General features: G+C 36.9%; 1 protein-coding gene across 1 annotated transcript in view; it reads left to right on the forward strand.

Moving 5' to 3' along the window:
- Positions 1-22,720, forward strand: part of ADAMTS19 (ADAM metallopeptidase with thrombospondin type 1 motif 19) — a 132,917-nt gene that overhangs the window by 17,888 nt on the left and 92,309 nt on the right. Inside the window, exons 3-6 of the mRNA XM_059492476.1 lie at positions 10,766-10,931; positions 17,467-17,639; positions 18,584-18,667; positions 19,504-19,661. Of these exons, the coding sequence (XP_059348459.1) occupies positions 10,766-10,931; positions 17,467-17,639; positions 18,584-18,667; positions 19,504-19,661 (581 nt within the window). The remainder of the gene's footprint in view (positions 1-10,765; positions 10,932-17,466; positions 17,640-18,583; positions 18,668-19,503; positions 19,662-22,720) is intronic.

The raw sequence follows: 22,720 nt of genomic DNA on the forward strand, positions 1-22,720 counted from the left end.
AGAGGAATAAGGTGGCCAATTTTTTTTTCGCGCAGACATTGCCTTCTAGTTGTCTTCTCTTTAGTAGCTCTAGCTCCATGCATTAAATATTATTGTTAAATGAATTAATTTTGTAACATAAAGCTATGGGCAATGGATTTTTGCTACGTAGCATAAATTTGGAATCTTAATTTTGTAAAATAACTTTATATTTATTATAAAAACACTACCATTGATCTAAATCAGTATGAAATCAGATCTAAATCTTAGTGTTTAGACAGCTAGGATGGAATACTGTTATCTTGCTTTATTAAGCATATATTGCCCAGAGCTATTTGAGAGTTATCATCGTTGCCAGAACAACAGCCTCATTTGTCTTGCCTTTTAACATTCTATAACTGAGAAAGTCTCTTCTGATCTGATTGTAAGTTTAGAAAAGAGCTGGAGAGGGACTTTTTGCAAAGTCTTGGGGTGATAGGATAAGGGAAATACCTTAAAAACTGAATAAATATTTAGATTAGAAATTACAACTAAATTCTTTCCTCAGAAGGCGCAGAACAGATTGCCCAGAGCAGCTGGGGATGCCCCATACCTGGCAATGTTCAAGGCCAGTCGGGTGGGCTTTGAGCAACCTGGTCTAGTGCAAGGTGTTGCTGCCCATGACATGCGGCTTGGAATGAGAGGATCTTTAAGGTCCTTCCCAACCCAAATCATTCTATGATTTTAGAAATTCATCTTATGTTACTGAACTAACAGTCAGCCTTTAAGGCTTTCTAGCCCTTCCTTGTAATTTCTGTTTCTTCTGTAATAGAAGACAAAATTACATGAGAGATCCAAGATCTAGTTGGTTTTAGATCTAGTTAGTTCAACCTCCTAAGATAAAGGGTAGAAGCTACTGAGTGAAGGGAGAAATGATCAGAAAGAGACCATTAACATATAACATGGTGAGTTGGCATATTACATGTTGTTGTCTTTTGTGTCAAAGTCATGGTTGCCTTAAAATCTGCATTGTTTTAAGCATCTAAGGATGAAAGTACTGTGTTTATTTTCTTAAGGATTACAGTGTGCCTTGTGTGCAAGTATGGATATTCTGAACATTAAATAGCTGCATCGTTGATGAAGTCTGACTTGCCCATAGCTGTTTCTTTTAATAGTATTAGTCAATCCTTTTATAGTTGCCTGTAGCAAATGAATGAAATAGTTTTTCAATTTAAGTTATTTTAAAAATCAAGGGTGTTTTCAGTGTCTCATTAATCCTATGTGTCTCGAAAACAGTTTTTAAATTGACTGTCATGTATACTCAATTTCATTTCAACGATACCTTGTAGCACTTGGATCAAAAATGTTAATTTACTTTTAAAATAGTTGCGTATGCTGTTCTTTCTAAAATAAGTTACCTGTGCTGGGAGTAGTAGGCTTTCTATACATCATAAACTTCCAGAATGCTGCATAAAAAAAAAAGAAAGAAGAAGCCTGTGTTAAGTCTGCACTTCCTGGTTTGTAGTTGCTAAGTATAAATCTTCAGGTATTAATAATTTTGAATTTATTATTTTAAAGTTATAATTGTGGAATAGTTTTCTTGAGTGAACATGAAACTCTTTAGGTGAAGGAAAATGGAAGTTCATGAAACTCAAATTTCCAGACCATGTCTATATTCGGTAGTCTCTCTCCCCTTTCCTTTTTCCTTCTCTTTGAAAGGCTGTAGAACCTAAACACACTGATAGATGGGTAGATGTAAAGCTATTCTATAGCTGTGTATCAAGAATCTTGATATCTGCAATTTAGTAAAAAATAGATATTTAGTTACCCAGTAATTTTAGCTGTGCAACATGGTAACAGGAAAATGCATTTAGAGTGCTTCTGTCAAATATTTTTCAAATATTTTTGCATGTTACCATGTAACTGCAGTTATTTGTTTTGTAGATGTTGCAATTGAAAAGTAGGCTTTAAATGGCGATTTATGTAAATTTTTTTAAAATATAGGCACTAGTTCTGAATGTCTCAGATTTTCAGTATTCAGCATATACATATATAATGCCCAAACTGAATGCTAGTTAAGAATACATCAGTATCTTGGCAAAATGTAGATTGCAAGTCAATGAGAGAACAAGATGAGAATTCAAAACTTATAGCAAAGACAGAATGAAACTAAGTAATAGAATTGGACTAGAATTTAGAGATCACAACCGCTGATAAACAACTGAGTGAAACAACATCGCAGACAATTATGATTCTATATTGTATACCTACTGCCCTCAAGGACTACCAGGACCATTTCAGAATATCTTCTCACCATCCATCCATGTAATGTGAAGTCTGTACTAGTGCTAGATGCGGATCTGTCCCAGGGACTGGACCTAGGCTTGGCATTCATCCTAGATGAATTTCATGATGTTCCTTCTGATAACTCTCCATAAATACATACTTATACTTCTTTTTTTGGTGACACTAAAATGAGGTTATGTGAATTATTGATATCTCCATGAGTCCCACATTTATGGCATTCTATGGTTTTAATAAAGATACTGGGATTCTTGCTGGCTTTTGCAGTTTTCTGTGCTTTTACCTGGCTCATAGATGACATTCTTTGTCTGGTCATACCTGTTCAAGCCCCAAAATTTTAAATTTTCTGGAGGTTACTGTTACATATCGTGTATGTGCCTATCATGCATAACAGTATTATATTCCTGTGACACCTTGTGATAAAGTTACCTGCAGCTAGATGCAGTTGGTTTGTTTGCCATCCACTTTTTTAGAAAAATAGGCTATACAACAGCAATGGTACATTTAGCTATAGGAGTTTGTGTTTCATATTTGTTACTTTTCTGTTCTAAGCATTTGAAAATGGAACTTAGAATTGTCTTGTGGAAGTAGTTTTCAATGAAGTGTTATTAAAGATACTTCAGTTACCTCAAACTGGAGAAGATTAGTCTTGTATCTAGGGAGAGCAAGAACAGCACACTCAAATAAAGTTCATGGTGCACTCTATGTAGGGTAGTAATTGTTTATAAGGTTCCTCTAGTTGTTCCAAAACGAGTCATCATAAGAAATATAGGGTTTCCCTCAACATCAATGTCTATTTATCTTCATTTAGTTTCGTGAAATTTGAGTTATGGTGCCTTAGTGATTTTGAAAATTTTTATGTGTGCTTAAACTATTCTGTGTCTTCTCATTGCAAGATTCCAAAGGGTTTGAAATGAATTCTGTGTTTTAAAACATTAAGGCCATTCCAGTGTTTTTACACAACTAATTTGACTGAAACAAACTACAGCTAAACTACACTTCAGGATAACTGCTGCCAAAATAATAGTGTACAGTGGAGTCCATTTACAAAGTGCTATTGAGGCAATAAATTTGTGAAAACAGCAACATGTGTTTAGTTTCAGTAAACTTCTTAAAATTTGTCTTTTATTTTCTGTTAAGGAAAACCTGTGAAAGCATACATGATGTTGTAATGAACTTGTGGGCACATTGGTTTGGTGAAACAATTTTCACAACCATATCAAGTTACTTGCCTTATGCCTTAGGAAAAGTAAGTCGCTCCAAAGACAAACAGATAAAACTAGGCAGAGCTAGAAAGTTAAGATACAAAAAGGTATTTTTATAGAAACTGAATGTCAGGTGTAACCATAACCATAAATAATAAATTGGAAATCGGAAAGTGTAGGAACTGTGTTACCTGTAGTCATCTTATATTTTTGTCTGTTGTTCTGTGCTTTCCCACTTCTTGAAGACTTCATTCTCCATGTGAAGTTGTCGGGCTTTCAGTGGAAGATGTAACTTTGGTGTTACATCCTATGATTACTTTGAAGTCCAACTCTCACAAATTTAACTGGCAGAGAGAAAGAGTTCCAGTAAACTTTGCTTGGTTTTCAGCATGACTTTTGTTCATATTAATGTGGAGAGAAGGCAATGTTTTAGATGATGAAATATTTTCAAAAGAAGTGAACCCCTCTGTGGCTGGAAGGGTCAGTCCCTTTGACATGTAGTCATGAAACACCTAGTTTGGACGTTTGTATGATCCAGAGTTAAAATCAGTAACAATCCCTGGGGGCTTGGCTCTCCTTTAGCGGCACATTCAGAGCTGGGAGGCACAGAAGAATTAAACAGACCAAAGGCTGTAGCCTGACCAAAGGTAAGTTGCTTTTGTTTGTGACTTACCAGTTTTATACATTTATAGATTTACTTTGTAGCCTAGTGAATTAGCTGACAGCGACAGGAGGAAAAAAAAGTGTGTGTATTATTATGAGCCATCAAGCGTATGAACTTGGTGGAGGACATTAAGTGAAGATGTAGAAACTTTATTCTCCTTTCACAAATTTGCACTGTAGTGATAGCTGAAATGTGGTTGCAGTTGAGTTGCAGTTCTGTTTGCTAATGTTTAGAGAGAGGAATTAATTTGTGGTTACAAGGATAATTACATAATCAGAATATTCCAAGTTGGAAAGGACCCACAAGGATCAAGTTCAACTTTTAAGTGGGTGGCCCATATAGGGATTGAATCCACAAACCTTGATGCTATTAGCACCTGACTCTAAGCAGCTGAGCTAATGTTATAGGTAAAAGTTAAGTTAAAATAGGATATAGTTCAATTATATTGTATTAATTATGTTATATTATTTGTATTATGTTAAAGGGGGGGGCCTATTAGAATGTGCTAGAAGGGTCCAGGGTTTGGTGAAACAGGGGCAAGGCAAGGTCAAAGAGAGATTGGATGAAAGATCTGACCAATCATTCGAAGCCCTGCAGAAACAATTGGTCCAGAATGAACGGTGGTAAAGACCAATGAGAAGCCTGGAAATGGACCAGTCATCATGAGGATCCAAAATGCACCAATCCTTGACTCCAGGGGGACTGTAAATGTGGGGAGTTCAGTTGGGTCGGGGTGCTTCTTGTTTTGGGGTACTTTTTGTTTGGGAGAACGCAGTGCACTTGGGGTCAGCGCACTGTTTTGTTTTTGGCTCGCTGTGTGGGTGCCTGGGCTTATCCTGGACACTCTGTTCCTTGCAGCTATTTTAATAAACGAGAACCTCTTTCTCTGGAGAAAGTTTGGCCTCGTTCAAATTCATAACACTAATCTCAGAGTTATAGTAAGCCTCTTTCACCAAGCAATAGTCAAAGGCTGATGTATGTGTCATCACACAGTAGGAACTGCAATACTCTATGATTCCCTTTCATAAAAACTGCGAAGTGAGTATCAAGGGACCTTGGAAAGCCAGCCTACAGAGGTGGCCCAGAAGGAAAGCAATGTTGACCCTGGATCAGATGGATCTAAATAATGGCCATGAATCAATAAAGTTGTAACATTGGAATGATTTCCAAATGTTAAAAGATAAAAATGTGAAACGTTTCAAATAAGGATAGTGAAATAATAGGGCAGCAGTTCCATTGAAACTATTTCATTTAACAGTAGCAGCAAGGAAATGTGAAAAGAATTGTAGTCTGGCAAAGGATTTGTGTTATAAGAATATCTAGATAAGATAATTTCTATTTTACAAAATCTCAAATACATAGGAGACTGGAATTGATGTGTGGATCTAAGACATTAAAATACAGAGGTAATTTGCATTGTGTCTTATTCATTATTTTCCTAGTACTACAGGACCTAAGCAGTGAAAATTTAAGTTGTATAATGAAAATAATGAAATAATGCATGATGCATATGATTCAAAAAGAAAATTTGGTTTGACTTAGTGTGTTGAATTTAGCTGAGTTTGTTTCAACAGTCAAGTGAAATCTACAAGCAAAGCTGCAACTCATGAATGATGTATAAATATATTTTAATATGTTTGATTTTCTGGCTAGAATAAGAAGATTAAATGGCTTTTTATGACTTTGAGGGAAAGCTGAAATTCCATTGTGCCAGGTAAGTTGCTAGAGGAATTAGCCAATTGTTCTCTGAGCTGGTGTTTCCCTCAAGACAGTGACCTTTATTCTGAATAATGTGCATGAGCTGTGTTAACACTGGGTGTTACAATCAGTATTGGAGAGCTCTGGATGACTGGTAGCAAGTGGTCTTTTCTGCTAGGTTTTTATTCTTTTCATAGGTCTTTCAGTCTTTTCATGTGTTGGGGTGTGCCTGTGCCTTCCTTTGTCACAGGTGTTTCTTAAGTTTAGGTGTATTTTAAGCCACAGATTAGTCAACCAGAAAGTGGGCAAGAGCTTCCTGGACAAGGGAAGAGAAAGGGGGATGGAGCACATAATTTCAGCATTTTATGATTGGTTTGCCAGTTCTACTAAATTCTTCTGATGGTCAAAAGGCAAGTATGCAGTAGTTCAGACTGCACTGACTTTTCTGAAAATAGTGGTCACAAGCTGAACCAGGGAACTTTGTGAAAGTGTAAGTTCCAGAAGTCTACAGTCTCCAGGAGGCTGAGAGTTGTAACAAGAAGAACAGAGAGAAGCTGGCATGTAGAAGTAGTGGTCACTTGAACCTGATGACCAGCTTGTTGAACTGCGCAGATAGCTCTGGCATTTGGAGGGACTCCTGTCTGATTCATGAGTTTCACTGCTGATAGCAGTGACTGAATATCTGACCTTAAAACACCACCATGAATTTAGGAAGTACATTTGTGCTTTTACTAAAAAAGACACTTAAAAAATCAGAGCATTTAGAATTGATAAATTTTATGTATTTTGTTTGCAGTTACATTTTGTGTGTATCATAGAATCAATTAAGTTGGAAAAGGCTTTTGAGCTTATCAAGTCCAGTCTATGGCTTAGTGTTGTGAATACCTGTTTAATTGTTATTAGCATAGGGAGTAACAACATAAATGTTTTCCTGCATCTTTGTGCAACATCAGATTGTTTTGAAAAAAGTAGCCATTGTCTTAAACGTGAGAGCAGCATCCTTTCATATAGAGAATGATTTTCTTAAGAATTCAGAGCAGTGTGTATCTTAAACCAGACTGTATAGGAATATAGAGGATTTGGAAGGATTTAAAAGCCATGCAAAAATGGTTTCCACAGACCTCAAATCTGGGGGCTAGTACCTGAATACATGCATTGAATGCAGTGATCTCTGCATAACAGTCTAAATGTTTTTTTCCTCTGTTGAGGCTATGAGGTGTAGCATTGTGCATGTTTGTGCACTTCAGTAAGGCACAACCCTAGGATTAAAAAAGATCCCAGAAAGGATTGGATTGATAACTATGTCAGCAGCTGAAAGCCAGTCAACTGTGATAATACTGACTCTTCCCTCTGTGATGTCTCCTAACTCCGTGCAGCAGATTGGAGTGAACAGACAGGCAGAGAAAACCTACAGGAAAAGGGCAGTGCAAATGATGTGCACAGCTGTGAAACACCGTGAATTGAAGACAGAAGGCACTTATGAACTGAAAGCACTTATGTTTCCTCAGCCTTCAGCAATGAAGGTTCTTATAGATGGAAAGTCATTAGTAAGAGCTGGAGACTTTTTGTTGTGTTTCAGCTCAGGTCAGGTTCTGATAGAATTCTTAGAATCAAGTCACCAAATTAAATCTGGATTGTTAAAATCATGGAGAAAAACCTTCAGAATGGGATACTGAAATGTAAATAAAAGATTTTGCCTGTTTACTCAGAAATTAATGCTCAGTTTTGGGACATTTGACAAATAGCACAAAGCCTGTTATGAAATTATGTTTCAAAACAAGTAGATAATGACCTTATAAGGACAATTTGGTTTTTCGTATGGCGCAGTGAAGGGAACCTTTCATTATTATACTGCAAATGTGACATTAATATTGTGGTTCTGATGGACGCAACATGTGTGCTAAGTAACATAAACATTTTATGCATCTGATAGGAGTGCATTTTTCCCCTTGATATTTGCCTTGGGAAGTATGTTGGGAGCAGGAAGGAGTAGAGTCTCATACAGCCCATCCTTACTTGCTGTGTGCATTTGCTTCACAAGACAGTGGAGAGTTGGCTGCAGCAGGGAGAAATTGTAACTCACTGTTCCCCACCTGACCTGTGCCACTCAAGGTGCTGGGGAAAGCTGCTGTTTTCATTTGTCTTGGTTTCCCACTATCCAAATTTGGCAAAAAGTTAGTTTTCTGCAAGTGAAGTTTTATTTGCCCATCAGCTGAAGTTTGCCCTAAACTTAAGGACTCTCTTTATTTCATAAATAAATACAATACAAAGCAAGTACCGAGTTTATCAATAGTTACAAAATTTGAAGGTTTTTTTTTGCCAAACTAGATTGCACTGGGTTTGAAGTCTACTTAGATATGTGTGCTACAGGGGGAAAGAGTGGCATGCTATGTTACCTTTACATGAGATGTGTCCAGCATCCTGGGGGGCTTTTCAATTGCAGCTGTGAGCAGTAGTATTTTTTCAAACGAAACTGGTGTAAGATGTGTCAGTTTGTCCGAGCTCACAGTTCTATCCCAGATGGATATTAGTGTTTTGCTTTTCCATCTTTTTTAATCCTTGTTCTGCTGCACATTCTCATAACATGGAAGTTTTGCCATTTGAACTGTCTAAAGGCTGTAATTTGCCTTAGCATTCAATATCTGAAAATGTTTTGAAACTGAAATGCTTGAATGCATGCTTTGACTTCTCTGCTTTCTATGTTTACTTCATAAAAATATCTTCTTAACTCCATTTTTAATGATTATGAAAATAGAAGAGCATGGTTGACAAAGCTGCAGTTTCACCTACCACTTTCTCCTGTGAAATTATGCGAAAGTTAGAGAAATAATGTTTTGTTGTTTGGTTTGGTTTTTTTCCCCAAAAGCAGTTAAAATGACATCAAAGATTATCTGGTTATCCATTTTTGTCTGAGAATCATCCATTTGCATATCTATAACTTTACATCACTGTTCGGTTCTTTAACTTCTGACTCAGGAAACAGGCAATATATTTTGGTTTTCTCTACCAATGAATTAAACTTCACTTTCTGCTCCTTCTGCAAGGAGCTGGAAGAGAACATTAAATGTCAGTCCTAGCACAGCTTTTCAGAATGTCTGATGAATGGTGACAACTTGAAGAGCATCATCTTAAAGCCCTGGTTTCATTTTGCAACAAAGAGAATGGAGATGGAAGAAATGTGACAAATGTTCTATGATTGACTCTATTCAGGAGGGAATAAGGCTTTGTTTTTGGTTGGTGTACAGGGGATACTTGCAGCACCACTAGTGAGCTGCTATTCTTGTTCTATATTTAATCAACAGCTTTCATATACAAAATAATTCTTTAAAAAAGTAAAATTATCTATGCCTGAGTGAAATTTAGCATTTGACATAAAAATCGAATGAAAAGTGTTTTATGCCTTTTACTAGTATTTGAGAACTATGCTTTTAAATAAATTTATTTCACGTAATTTGAATTTTGTATAGGACAAGTTAATTGTTATGTAAAAGTAGCCTTTTTAAAGATAACTTTTCAAGAAGTGTTATCTTGTAGGTGTACAGAAAGTACTTAGCAATACGTAGCTGGCTAATTTTCTAGTATGTGACATTTAAAGCTCCTGCTGAACTGAACCTAAAATGTAAGTGTAAAATGAGAAGGAACAGCCAAATCCCCAGATACATTTGTGTTTGTGTGCAGTGTTAGTGATGACCTTTTGACATCTGTTTAGCATTCCTTAGCTATTGTAACTTAATGAAAAATTAAGTGTGTGTATTCACATTAATTTCATGTGATTGTGCTGAAAGATTGTTGGATTTTTTCTTTTTGAGGTGTTGTGTTTGAATGAAATTGTGTTTTGTACCACTCAAAAATTTTGATTTTGTTTTTTTCCTTGGGTCAGAATATTTTTGGGTGGTTTATTCGTATGTCAGACAGGATATCCAATGTGATAATGGCACTCACATGATTCCAGAAGAAACAAAATTATTTTCTATTTTTCCCCATTGACGCTACATAAAAATATACAGAAGAACTGTCTGCTTCTCTTAGCCAGATATATCACATAGTTTTGTTTCTGTAGCAAAACAGTACAATATGTTTTTTAAGTTTAGAGAGTGAGGAAATTAACTGTCAGTCTTGGTAATGTGGGGGGAGAAACCCCAAAAATGTTGCTGTCTCCAGCTTTACTCTTGATAGCAAACTTTTGTGTATTGGAAGCTTAACAGTTTGTGCTGAGTTTTTATTTGTGTGGTATTTATATAAGTATGTTTTATAGTATTTTTTTTTTCAGCATTGGCTGTGCCCTTGTAATATTAGATGTGCATCTGGTGTGTTAACTTTTCCTGTGTGTTAGTGTGTATAAATACATTGAGACAGGGGAAGAATTAACCAACTTAATGGCTTTATTCAAATATTTTTCTGGTGTTACTGCTGGAAACCAAAAAGGGATTTCTGCCTTTTAAAAATAGTTTTGGGTTCTTTTAGTTCGAAAAAGAGTAAAAAGAGTGCCACAATATTTCTTTTCCATCTTCACATTTGTTCAGCATGTATTCATATGCCTTACATAGTTCCTGTTATTTCATTAAATACAGTTATCTAAAAATGTGACAATAATAAATAATAAAGCCAGTGTATATAACTTTTTTGTACATACTGTACATATATAAATGACCTCCTGGGTCTCCCAAAGTAAACTTTTAACATTCTGTATCTTTTACTGTGCATATGCTACTGGCATGTAGCCACCCACCCACCCAGATTTAGCTGAAATAAATGAAATTTATTCTAGTTAATTTAAGTAGAAAACTTGTAAAATACAAAGGTACTCACTTTGCTCATAAGGTTACTAAAACAAAGTGTTTCCTTAAATGGAGTGTTGTGGGTTTTTTTTTTCTCCTGCAGAACTGTGCACAACTTAAGTTCTTACCTTATATGTTCCTTTTGTTTTCCTTTACAGATGGGGTTTATACAGATTAATGAGGACTTCATATTTATTGAGCCACTCAATCGCACTTTGGCTGTAACAGGACATGCACACAGGGTGTACAGACGAAAAAGGTCCGTAGAGGAGAAAATTTCTGAAAAGCCTCCTTCTCAGAATCATTACTGTGGTGTTGTTACAGGTAATATAAAAATCGCACTGCAAAGCTGTAATGTAGCAAATATATTTTCAGGAAAAGTAGATAGTAGTTACATCAGAACCTTGACAGAAGCAGAACTGATTATTCTTGTAGCACTACCCTACAGTGGACTCTGAGGTGGCGTGTCACTTGTTGGGAGAAGGAGTTGTCCATTAGGAATAGACTCTGCTTCTTAATATGCATTTGTATTTGAAAGTAGAAATCTTTAGGGCATGTCTTAATTTCAACTTAATATTTAAATCTATTTCTTGTCTCTCTCTGTCATCAGAGCTGCTTAATCACTCACCATGTGCAATGCTTGCACTTAATTTTCTGTTTTCTGTGATTTTTTTACGTGTTCTTGTTCTGTGAATGACTCTTAGATGTGTATGAAACAATGCTAATGCATCTTCCTCAATGGCAGGTAGAGCAAGTTGTTGAAGCAGAAGGGTTTCAGCAGAAGTTTGGCACATAGTGATGACTTCATAGTTTTCACTGGGGAAGCGAAAAATGGCTTTTGTGAAAGATGGTGTTTTGTTTTTTCTGCTTCATCATCAGCTGTCATTCTTCAAAGGATGGAGGACATCTCAGTCCTTTGACCTCAGCATGAGCTGAGGGTGTTTCTAGTGATGTTGTGAGAAGTTATTTTTCTCCTTGGAAATAAACCAGAATGAGTGCCCATTTTTAGGCTTATTTTTCATGTGTGAGTGAAATCCTGGCAAAATGCAAAGAAAATGGCAGAATTGCACTGAAATGGTTAGGAGACTGGATTATATGATATTTAGGATGAAGCAGAAGGAATTAAGTTATTTCAAGCAGGTAAGGAAAGGTAAAGGAAGGATGTAGCTGCAGTTGTCTGGTGCCTAAGGGTCTGCAGAGAAAAGGTGAAGCCAGACATTCCTTAGAGGTATGCTGTGACAGACAACAGTTGTAACTTGTGTTTAAGGAAATTTCAATTTCCATAAGGAAAAAAAAATCTCTACAAGAATGCTTAGCATGGGAACAGGTTGCCTAGAGACTCTGTCAAATCCACATCCTCAAGTATTTATAAAGCATGTCTAGAAATGGCTCTAAAAGGGCTGATCATACTCTGACACTTGGCCTGACTTGAGCAGGAGGTTGGACTAGCTGCCCTCTGGAGACCATTTTCAGCCTAAACTTTTCCATAGCTGTCTGATCCTTTCTGAACATTTGTACTGCCCTGTCCATTTTATATAGTTAGAGAATAAATGTGACAGGTTTTGTGGTGTTTTTTTTCCCCTCTAGTTTGGAAGTATTGTTTTTATAGTTAGGCATCTACCCAGAGTTTGAAATCAAAGAAAAAATTGCAAAGCAAGGCTCTTTTGGCAGTGGGATGAAATAAATTACATACAACTTCCTCCAGTTTGGCTTTATATTCTAAGCTTTGTATTACATTGACACTGCTTATCTGAAAGTTAAACTTTCTATATTATCACAAATTTTTCACATTAAGTAAAGCTATTTATTCCTCCCTATTAGAGAAAAGTGAGTTAGAGTATGCATGCCTACATGTGTATGGGAATGAGAAAGAAAATATGAAAAGTATGCATGGTGTATGCACTGCAAAAAGGGGGGAGGAGTATCTGACAAAGTAGCAAACTGTGATGGGTATGAAAATGAGTAAGGATGCAAACTTTGTCCATAAGGACATGATTCTTCTGCGATGTTCATTATCAAATATCCTTTCACTTTCTCTACACTCTAAAATGGGATTAATCTTTTGTAATAATCTTACACTCCAAGCTCTGATTTCTTATAAATCTGTCAACAGATAATCAAATATCTGTTTGAAGGAGGTTTCATTATATCTACCATCAGGTTTAAAATTTCAAAATAGGGCAAGCTGTGCATAACTGAGTAGCATCTTCTGACACAATGTTATTTTGTTAGGGAGTGTAAATAGCTGCACTTTCTAACCAATGTTGTTCTAGAAGACCATCCCTCACTCCCCTGCTACAAATTATTTTACTAAGAGTGACTGCAGTAAGTTATATGCTTAAAAGCTCTGTCTATGCTAAAAGCAATTTGTTGGTGTGACATGAATTTAGTTAATGTTACCAAAATACTCATGCTACGGACACATGTTACATACATGCATGTTTGCACATTTGCACACATGGTACAGCCTTAAAGTGAATAAAAGTATCAAAAATAAGCCTTTACATAAGCATTTCAGAATTCTAAGTCAAAAAATAAGCTAAGTAGATAAATTAAATAAAAATAAAGCAGATGAGTATGTGGGGCTCTGAGATAATCTCAGCTGCCTTTATGGTAGAGATGTAACTTTGTGACATATTGCAGCTGCAACCTTGGTAACACACTAACTTTTCAGCAATATGGTCCTGTCTTACAACCACGTCTCTTTCTTCTGCAGTATTTGTGTTTCAGGATAGAAACAGGTGTTTCTCCTGCTGGTTTTGATCCAAATTGATCTCAAAAGCTGGCTACCTATCAAGCAAATATGTATTGCCAGTGATGAATTGTAATTATCAGAAGGAATGAATGTCTGTGCTGGAGGTGTTGAAGGATCACTATTGGGAATAATAGCTTTTTATGGAGAACTAGCAGACACAATCAAAGAAGGTATTGTTTGTTGTCCGTTACCACTGAGGGCTGGATTGAAAGTTGCTACACAGCCAAACTTGTTTGGAGAGAACAAAGAACTTGTTTTTGTGAATGGAGTAGTTTTCTTATTAATTAGGCAAGGGAGAGAATCGTACTGACAGAAGCAGTTGCTTTCTTGATTGTTGACAGTGTGCACATATATCCTTTTGTTGAACGTGTGTATGATTTATTTACCTATGTGAGCCAGTTGCACATTCGCAGACCTTACACTCCACACCTTTTAAAGAAACCAGTGCAGAACTATGTTACAGAAAAAATGTGAGAGAAGCAGTTGTAATTAGAGCAAAGGGCCATGTTGGGAAGCTAAGGTTTTTTTCTTCTATCTGCTCTGAAGCACTTGTTCCAAACTGAAGTTGTTTATATAGTAAACTGAACTCCTGGTGAAGGCATGGGGCATATTGGGAAAAAAGAAGTCTCTTACCCAGGATATGGTTAATGCGAATTTTGAATCCCTTCTGAATTTGGAAGACTCCTCTTCTACTTCTTAGTTCGGGCAGTAAACAATATCCTCTCCTGAGATACCAGTGTGCTTTTCCTCTTAGAATGATGGAATATCGCTGGAAAAGCCTGCTAAGTTTCACTGAATCAAAAGCAGAAGTCTTACTTTATGGCATGTAGACTGGGCGATCAGCTGGGAAAGCTGTGTTGATTCCTGCTCTACAGCCTGTTTATATGTGATAAAATATGCAATAAAATGTGCAAACAATATTCGTCATGGATCTAAGAGATTGCATAAGATGGAGACTGGTGCTACTTGAGATATTAATTTCTACTCCTTGGGTAGAAAAAGTTGTCGCTCTGTAGGAAAGTATTTAAATCCCTATTCAAATTATAGTGGTGGTATAGCTCATGGCTTCTTAAGCTCCTCAATATTCCCTGTGTAGGCAGAACACTGCAATTTCCGTATGACTAGGTTACCCCCTGGGGAGTGATGGTGATTCCTCTCTGGTCTGGGCTGCATGTGCATATACTCAGGAAATGCTTTTGTGCCTGAGGACTTGAAGGTGTCCAGGAGTCTTGCAGTCGCAGCCTCTTCTTGATGTTGGCTTAGATACTTTGTGTAACCTCTGATTATAGTAGATGGCTCTAAATTTTTTTAATGTAGGATAATTGTTTTGTTAACATTTCTGCTTGTTTTCTCTTAATTGCCTATTTTATGTCAAATTAGTTTGCTGCAGTATTTTTACCCTTCTTGCTGAAGTAATGCAGTATTCCTATCTTTCAGTCAACTGAGTTTTAAGTAGTCTACGGATATGGAATCACCTTATTCTACTTAGTTGCACAAACAGAAGTCTTATTGCACAGAACTCTCCTGTAGAATTTATCTTTTATTTTGGCAGTGTAATTAAATTTTTAAGATGAATTTATGCATCTTTAGTCTGTCTTTTATCTTGTTAGTACATGAATTATTATTATCTGGGTTTTTTTGCAGCAGTTATCTCTGACAGACTTTGCCTTCAATAATGACCAGTTCTTTGTAATTTTTACTGATTTATGAATATGTAAGGAAACATGAGTTTTTGCCTAAAGCCTGTTTCCCTTGTTATCTGGCAGCAGTTGTGGCAGTTATTTGAATACCAGTAGTAGCAAAATTACTAATTCCATTTATTTAAAGTTCTTAGAAAAGAGCTACAAGTTTCAGATAAATGAGATCTCGTGATGGGGATTTCTGCCAGCAATTTGGAAAAGGTTGGCTGGCCAAGAACAGATTGCCCATTGGTTTGTTAATGGGAGAGATATCTAAGGCAGACAAATGATGGGCAGACAGCTTGTCTAGAGAGCTGTGTAGTCTTCTCATTCACTGAAATCCCAAAAGACAGAGGTTTCAACAGCTTATGGGACCACAGTGTTCTTAGTGTTTAGCACAATGACATATTTTATTGTGGACTGTCAGTTCTGAACAGAAATGCACTACTAGTTATAACTTCTGGAGAAATGTGTTAAGAGAATTCTCTGTACATGCTAAGATTAAATTTAAAGTTTTCAATCACTAGCTGCTGTCTTTTACAAAGAAATGAACAGTGAATAAACTGTTGCTGGAAACTGCACTGTGCCCAGGAAGAAGGCAGATTGACCAGGTGGGTCATAAGAGATATTTTTTAACCCACATGAGTTTACTGTTTAAACTTAGACCTATAGCTCACACTTATAACATTAGATGTTCTTATGTTAAGCCATAGTTGTATAGCTTATAGGAGGTGTTTTTTTTGGCACAAATACTAACACTGAGGTTTCATTAGAAATTATTCTCAAAAGAGTGATGAAAACACACGTAATATTTTATAAACTAGGCTGTAGATCCACAGTTAGCAAACATGAGTTAGGCTAGATTATAGCAGAAGTTATAATGCTAAGCAAGTGTCTGAAGGATCAAAATAAGACACTTTAATTTAAGATAGCTTGAATTTATAGCTGTTTCTACTTCTAGGTCATTGAACACCAAACATTTATTTCTGGAGGATACATACTTATTTCTTTTAGTAGATGTGCCACCAGTTCTAGAGGGATCAGTAAGACCTTCTCAGATGTGCTGGGATGGACTGAATAATTCAAATGTGTAATCTTTTGTGAATGATTCAGAAAAGGAAACCTTTTTTAAGTGTGTGTAATTTAGATGTGTTACATTGAAAAATATGTATCTGCATTATATTTACATAAAATCTATATTACACATATATTTAAATCACAGACCCCTCTTCCACTGGTATTTTATATTTTAAATTTAATTTGTTAGTTAATTGACTTTGGGAGTTCATTTATAGCATTGTCCTGAAGAGTGACTTATATTTTGGAGAGTGGTCGTGTATTATAAAATATACTGCAGGAACTTTCCAATTAGAGATGAGATTGGTTGAATTGCAAAACATTGTCTTAAAATTCTGAATATTTGATTGTTTCCAGAACATAATTGTCATCTTAAACATTACTTTTTTTCATCACAGAGAGCCTGATATTCCATTTTAGATGCTTCAAGAAACTTCACTTGGTTTCAATGAGATCAGTCCCAGAAGTTTTACATCCTCTCAAGAGGATCTAACAATATTTGGCTAGTACAATAAGTTTAATTTTTCATTTTGTTTTAAATTAGATTATTTAAAATGGTGTTGCTAACTGTTGTATGTAAATCTGACCACCTTCTGGCTCCTGTATTATGAAGTACTACGATACTACTATGTATTCTACTACATACTACTATGTATCGTAGTAGTAAGGGCAGTTTTGTTGGGTTTTTGGAGGGGAAACTGAAAATTAACACCATTAATAACTTCAACCTTACAATAAGCATGACATGTTTTCAGATTTTAGCTTTCGGTAGATTTGGAGGTCATCTGAAATTTTATTTCCTCTTTGCAAATCACAGAATTGTTGCATGTATTTACCGAATACATGACTTTGTGGCGCAACTGTATTTGTTGTCTTGTATGCTAAGATATCGAGACATCAACATATTTTCTCTGTGATTTATGAAGATGGTCAGACAAAAATTATGCAATGTCAGTGACACTGTTTTTCCTTCAGACCCAACATGAGTTGAGTTTTCTCCCACAAACCAAAGTAAGAGACACATATTCTTTTTATAAATACATTAGTTGAAAGGCTGCAAATAATCTTTCTGACTTTATTTGAAAAGATGGATAAAATTTCTGTTTTCTTGGTATGAGGTAATATTTATACATAGTAGTAGTATGAGGTAGTATTTATACATATTTATACATGCCTTCAGTATGAGCCTTAGCACTGGCAATAGCAAATAAGCACAACATATTAAAGTCCATAGCTATTAGTTTCCACATGATGAGAGTTATAATATAACTAAGGGTAACAAATCCTGAAAAGTACTGCAGGGGTAGTTTGAAGGATGAGTTTCTCAAGCACTGTTTTTGGTTTACAGATAAAAGGAAATCCAAGACTCAAAAAGTGTCTGAAAGTGGAAGAGGAAAGCGATACTCTTACAAGTTGCCTCAAGAGTACAACATAGAAACTGTTGTGGTGGCGGATCCAGCTATGGTTTCGTATCATGGAACAGATGCTGCCAGAAGATTTATTCTAACCATCTTAAACATGGTAGGAAATTTAAAACTATTTTTGATGTTTTGCCAACCAGAAATGCACTGCAGGCTGATTTCATTGCTCCTTCTAGTGATTCTGACTGAACACCTGTAAGGCACAGTCAAAACAGGACCATCAGCAGGCTGTACAAACTTAGTCTATACGTTTTGCAGCAGAAAATTGTAGTGCTGCAGGCTTGTCTGTACTGTCTGGTCATACATCTTGGGGAAGCCTGGGAGTGAGAGAACAAGATGACTTTTTGGTTAGAAGCCCATGCTGTTGGAAAGGTCGGGATATTGGATAGTTTCTGGTGACCTGTGCTTGATATGAAGACATGACATTGTTATGGGAAAGCATTGTGTGGTCAGTGGTGGTGGGAAAAAAAGAAAGATTAATGAATTTGGACAATTATGTTCCCTTCCAGTTTTATCTGGAGCTGTAGTGTATAAAGCATTTGGTGCATAAAGCAGTGAAAAATAGCATATGTAATATACAAGGAAAGATTGTTCTAAGGAAGGAGCATAAGCTGAAAAAATAAGCTGAAAAATTAATATGACCTTTAACTATTCTGAATGATAGGAAGAATTAGAGAGTTAGATATTGGCTGAGACCACTTGGTCCAAGATCTTGGATTTAAATGAATAGAAATTTTCATGTGGATAGTATTAAATATGTATGTAAATACTTGGAGGAAAAGGCCACAGTTTATAAAGTGATTGTGGCCATTGAGAGGAAAAGGTCTTTTTTTATGTTCCCAGAATGAATATTGCCTAAGCTCTGTTTTCACTTCACAAGACCAACACAGTACATTATCTTAATGTTCTGTTCAGACTACAGAAAATAAAAGCAGTCACAGTAGAATATGAGAGTTTTTGAGGTTCTTTGGGGTTCTGTTATTTTTAGTGTACGTGCAATACAAATTCATATTCTTATTTGTTGGATTTTTTTTTCTCTTTTAGGTTTTTAATCTTTTCCAACACAAGAGTCTAGGATTACAAGTAAATCTTCGGGTGACTAAACTTGTCCTTCTTCATGAGACTCCAGTAGGTATTTATGACATTTGTCTTAGCATGTAGAGGGTAATGCTACTTAGCTTGTGGCTCCGCGAAAGCTTGCAATATTTATGAACTTTAATGGCTAAAAAATTTCCTTCTTATCTTTCGTATATTATGTAGTGATTTCCACTGACAAGCAGCCCCAGTGAAGATTAATCTTCTAATTTATGTGCTGCATGTATTGAGATTTATCTGTTCCTTCAATTAAAAGTCAGTCAGAGTTTCCATGTGGAAATCAGGCAGATCTTAGCAAAATCTGCTTCTGCTCTGCTTTTTGTGCAGTCATATATCTCAATAGAAAAATAATTTCCTTTAAATCCATTGGGTTGCAGAAGGAGGACTGATGTTCTTTGTTGTCTAATCCCTAGACAAACAAAAGCTGATGTAGCACTTAGCTTATAAGGAAGTGGAATCCCCTTACCAATAGTTCTAATCTAAAATACTATAATTCTCCAGTAAATAAATAATTTATTTCTCCAGTTCCTCTCAGCAGATGGAGTAATCTCATTTTTTGTTCACATTCTGCATCTTAACACCAGTATAACACCATTATACTTTTCCTCACCATGGATGAGAAGTCAGGAAATAAATAAGACTAGAGTTTGAGTGAACTCTAGTACACATGTGCACTCTTAATGCACTATCTTCATTTATATCTATAACATGTAAGGAAGGTGGTCTTGGCACCTGAAGTTTGAGTTGTTTTGCCATGGACATATTATGCCATAAAAAGCAGAATATTTTTGCTAGCTCAGTCAAAAAAGGTTCCAAATTCTACATATAGGATCCTAATTTTAATAACATTAATTGTTTTTCATTTCCAGGCAGATATGTATATTGGACATCATGGTGAAAAAATGCTGGAAAGCTTTTGTAAATGGCAACATGAGGAATTTGGCAAGAAGAATGATATACACTTAGAAATGTCAACAAGCTGGGGAGAAGACATGACTTCAGTTGATGCAGCTATATTGATAACAAGGTAAATTAGTGAAAGATGAGCATTAAAAATAGGCAGAAGGCTCGTGTGAACTTAGATCAAAGTAGATGGCCAATATAGTAAGAATTTAGTTTGCAGTGAGGAAGGGACCATTTTGAGGCATCTGGATCTCAAAGTTGGTGATAAAGTGTTGCTAAAGATGGTGCAGAAAGCAGTATTTCCCAGATGGTAAATATTTGAAGTGATGAACAGGTTACACTTGTTTCTTCTTTGGCTACATTGCTAAGACCTTATCTGTATAGCAAAGGTTGGAATCCTTCATCCATGCGCCTTCATTTAAAAGAGGCAGCACCCCAAACCTGTAGATGCTTTCAGACAAAAAACAAAAGCATATTTAAACCATTCAGAGCTAGACCAGCATTAGGCACATTACTGAGTTATGCTTCCCTCCTAACTGATCTAGAACTGGTATGATTCACTCTGTGCTGAAGGTACATCGTGTACATCTTCAGGATGTGTCCTGCAGCACTAGGGTATGATTCCAGATCTGCAGTTCCTTGTAGTTCTTAAGTGTCAGGCATTTCACACATTGAGAAGGAAATAGGCCTCCAGTTCACCTCTTTCCTTCCAAGCAGGGACTTTCATGGTTTTGTCTGATCCAGAGGCATGATCCAGAGGAATGATGATTCAACCAGCCTAGGGTTGGACTTAGTGCCGTTTTCGAGGTGGGGCTTGGACTGGGTAACCTTCAGAGCTCCCTTCCAAAGAAAATTCCTGTGATTGGCTATAGTGGAATAGTGCTATGCAGTCCCATGCTGGTCAGTGATATGGTATTCTAAAACCATCTGTAATCTTTACACCTGCATGCCATCTTTTGCCATTTATTCACAGCACTCTCACTGAGAACCTATAGAAAATAAAAATAATGCATTCTTCTTAAAATTAGTTTTATTCTGATTACTCCAATGTCTATAGTGTATTTCAATCTTTTGAAGCAGAAAAATGTTTCCCTAAATTTTCCTGCTTTGGAGAGCCAGTCACTTACATGAAGCAGGAAATTTAGAAGTCCAAACTGTCTCTGGTAAGAGCTTTGTTGCTACTTTTGCTGTTCAATCCCTTTTCTTTTCTGAGAAAAGCCCACACTTCTTACTCTGTGTCATCCTCCTCTATTTGATGTGTGTATCAGTTTTATGGATTATCGGGGCTTTGAGGGGGCAGATTATTCTTTGTTACACATTTATAATGAGGTAAGTTGTAGTTCTCACAAGCTCCTTTCAAGTCTAGTGGAAGACACAAGAAATAATGTTCTCTGAAGCAACTTTGCTTAAGCTCATCAGGAAACATACTTGGAGTAACAGACTAGAAGTCAGTTTTGTAGATTAACACCCCAAACTGATTTTAATAATAGTGAGTGCATTGTGGGGCTGGGGCAGGGTAGGGGAGGAAGGTCTGGAAAGAAAGAAGGGGAAAGAAAAGAAGCAAGCAGTAGGAAAGAGTAAACTTGGGCTAAGGCATAAAGGATGCCTGAGTATCATAGATGGCGTTGGGTTAATTAGGATGGCTGAAGGGGAATAGACTTCCTTACATCTAGCTATTCCTTGTGACTGTTCAAGGATAGTGAGCAACAGCATTCTGCTTGTTTGCTAGAAACCTTGGGCTCTCTTATTTGAGATAGCTGAGGCAGCCAGCAGTATCTACAATAGCAGCAGCAGTTAGAGCAAGTATCAAATGCTTCAAGCCTGTATGGGCCAAGAGAGTGAACACAGGGCTGCATTCTTTAGCTTATAAGGTGCCTGTCATGAGTAGTAAGATGCTGTACAATAAATAGAGCATGTGACACCTTTTTCCTGTCATTGTTTCTTCAGCTTAATGAGCCTTTGTGGGAAGAGGCAGAGGCATTCTGAACTGGTGCAAGTGAGGCATTAGTTAAGTTGATGAGAGTCAGTGGTCTGGAAATGTCTTCAACTGTCAGTGCTTTTGGCCCCACAGCTTTTTGGATTTAATGCAGCATTTCTGGAATGACAAATTGACCATGAGCTGCTAGTGTACCCTTGTGGCCAGGAGGACCAAGGGGATTCTACGATGCATTGGGAAGAATATGGCCAACAGGTTGGGGAAGGTGCCCTGCTCTTTGCCCACATCCATGGCATTGTGTTCAACTCTGGGTTCCTCGGTGTAAGAAAGACAAGGCACTACTGCAGAGGGTCCAGCAGAGGCCAAGAGATGATTTGTGATCTGGAGCACCTCTTTTCTGAGGAGAGACTGCTGGAGCTGGGCCTGTTTAGTCCAGAGAAGACTTAGAGGGGATCTCATTAGTGAGCAGGTGCCAAGAGGATGGTGCCAGACTCTTTTCAGTGGTGCCCAGTGACAGGACAAGGAGCAATGGCCATAACCAAAACACAGGAAATTCCACCTCAACATGAGGAAAAACTTCTTTACATTGAGATTTTCAGAGCACTGGAACAGGCCGCACAGGGAGGTCATGGAATGTCCTCCCCTTTTTTTTTACACCCCCGTGGGACATGTTCCTGTATCACCTGCTCCAGGTGACACTGCCTTGACAGTAGGATTGGGCTGGATGATCTCCAGAAGTCCCTTCCTACAATAAAATTCTGGCATTCTATGATTCTAATAGTAAAAAAGCTTTGCAAAGATCTGATCTTATGTTAAGATGCTTTTCTGCTTTGTAATAATGATATTTTGATTTCATAGAATTATAGAATTGTTTGGGTTGGAATGGACCTTAAAGATCATCAAGTTCCAAACCCCCAATCACACGGGCAGGGATATTTTGTATTAGAGCACATTGGTCAAAGCCCCATCCAACCTGGCCTTTAGAATTTCCAGGAATGGGGCATTCACAGCTTCACTGGGTAACGTGGGCCAATGTCACGCCTTTACAGCAAAGAATTTCTTCCTAAAATCTAATATTAATCTCACCAATTTCAGTTTAATGCTATTCCCCTTTGTCCTGTCGCTACATGCCCCTGTAAAAAGTTCCTCTCCAGTCTTCTTGTAAGTCTGCTTTAGGTGCTGGATGGTTGTATAAAGAGCTCCTCTCTTCTCCAGGCTGATCTACCCAAAATCTCTTAGCCTGTCTT

Source organism: Ammospiza nelsoni, chromosome Z (assembly GCF_027579445.1).
Source record: "Ammospiza nelsoni isolate bAmmNel1 chromosome Z, bAmmNel1.pri, whole genome shotgun sequence".
Lineage (NCBI taxonomy): Eukaryota > Metazoa > Chordata > Aves > Passeriformes > Passerellidae > Ammospiza > Ammospiza nelsoni.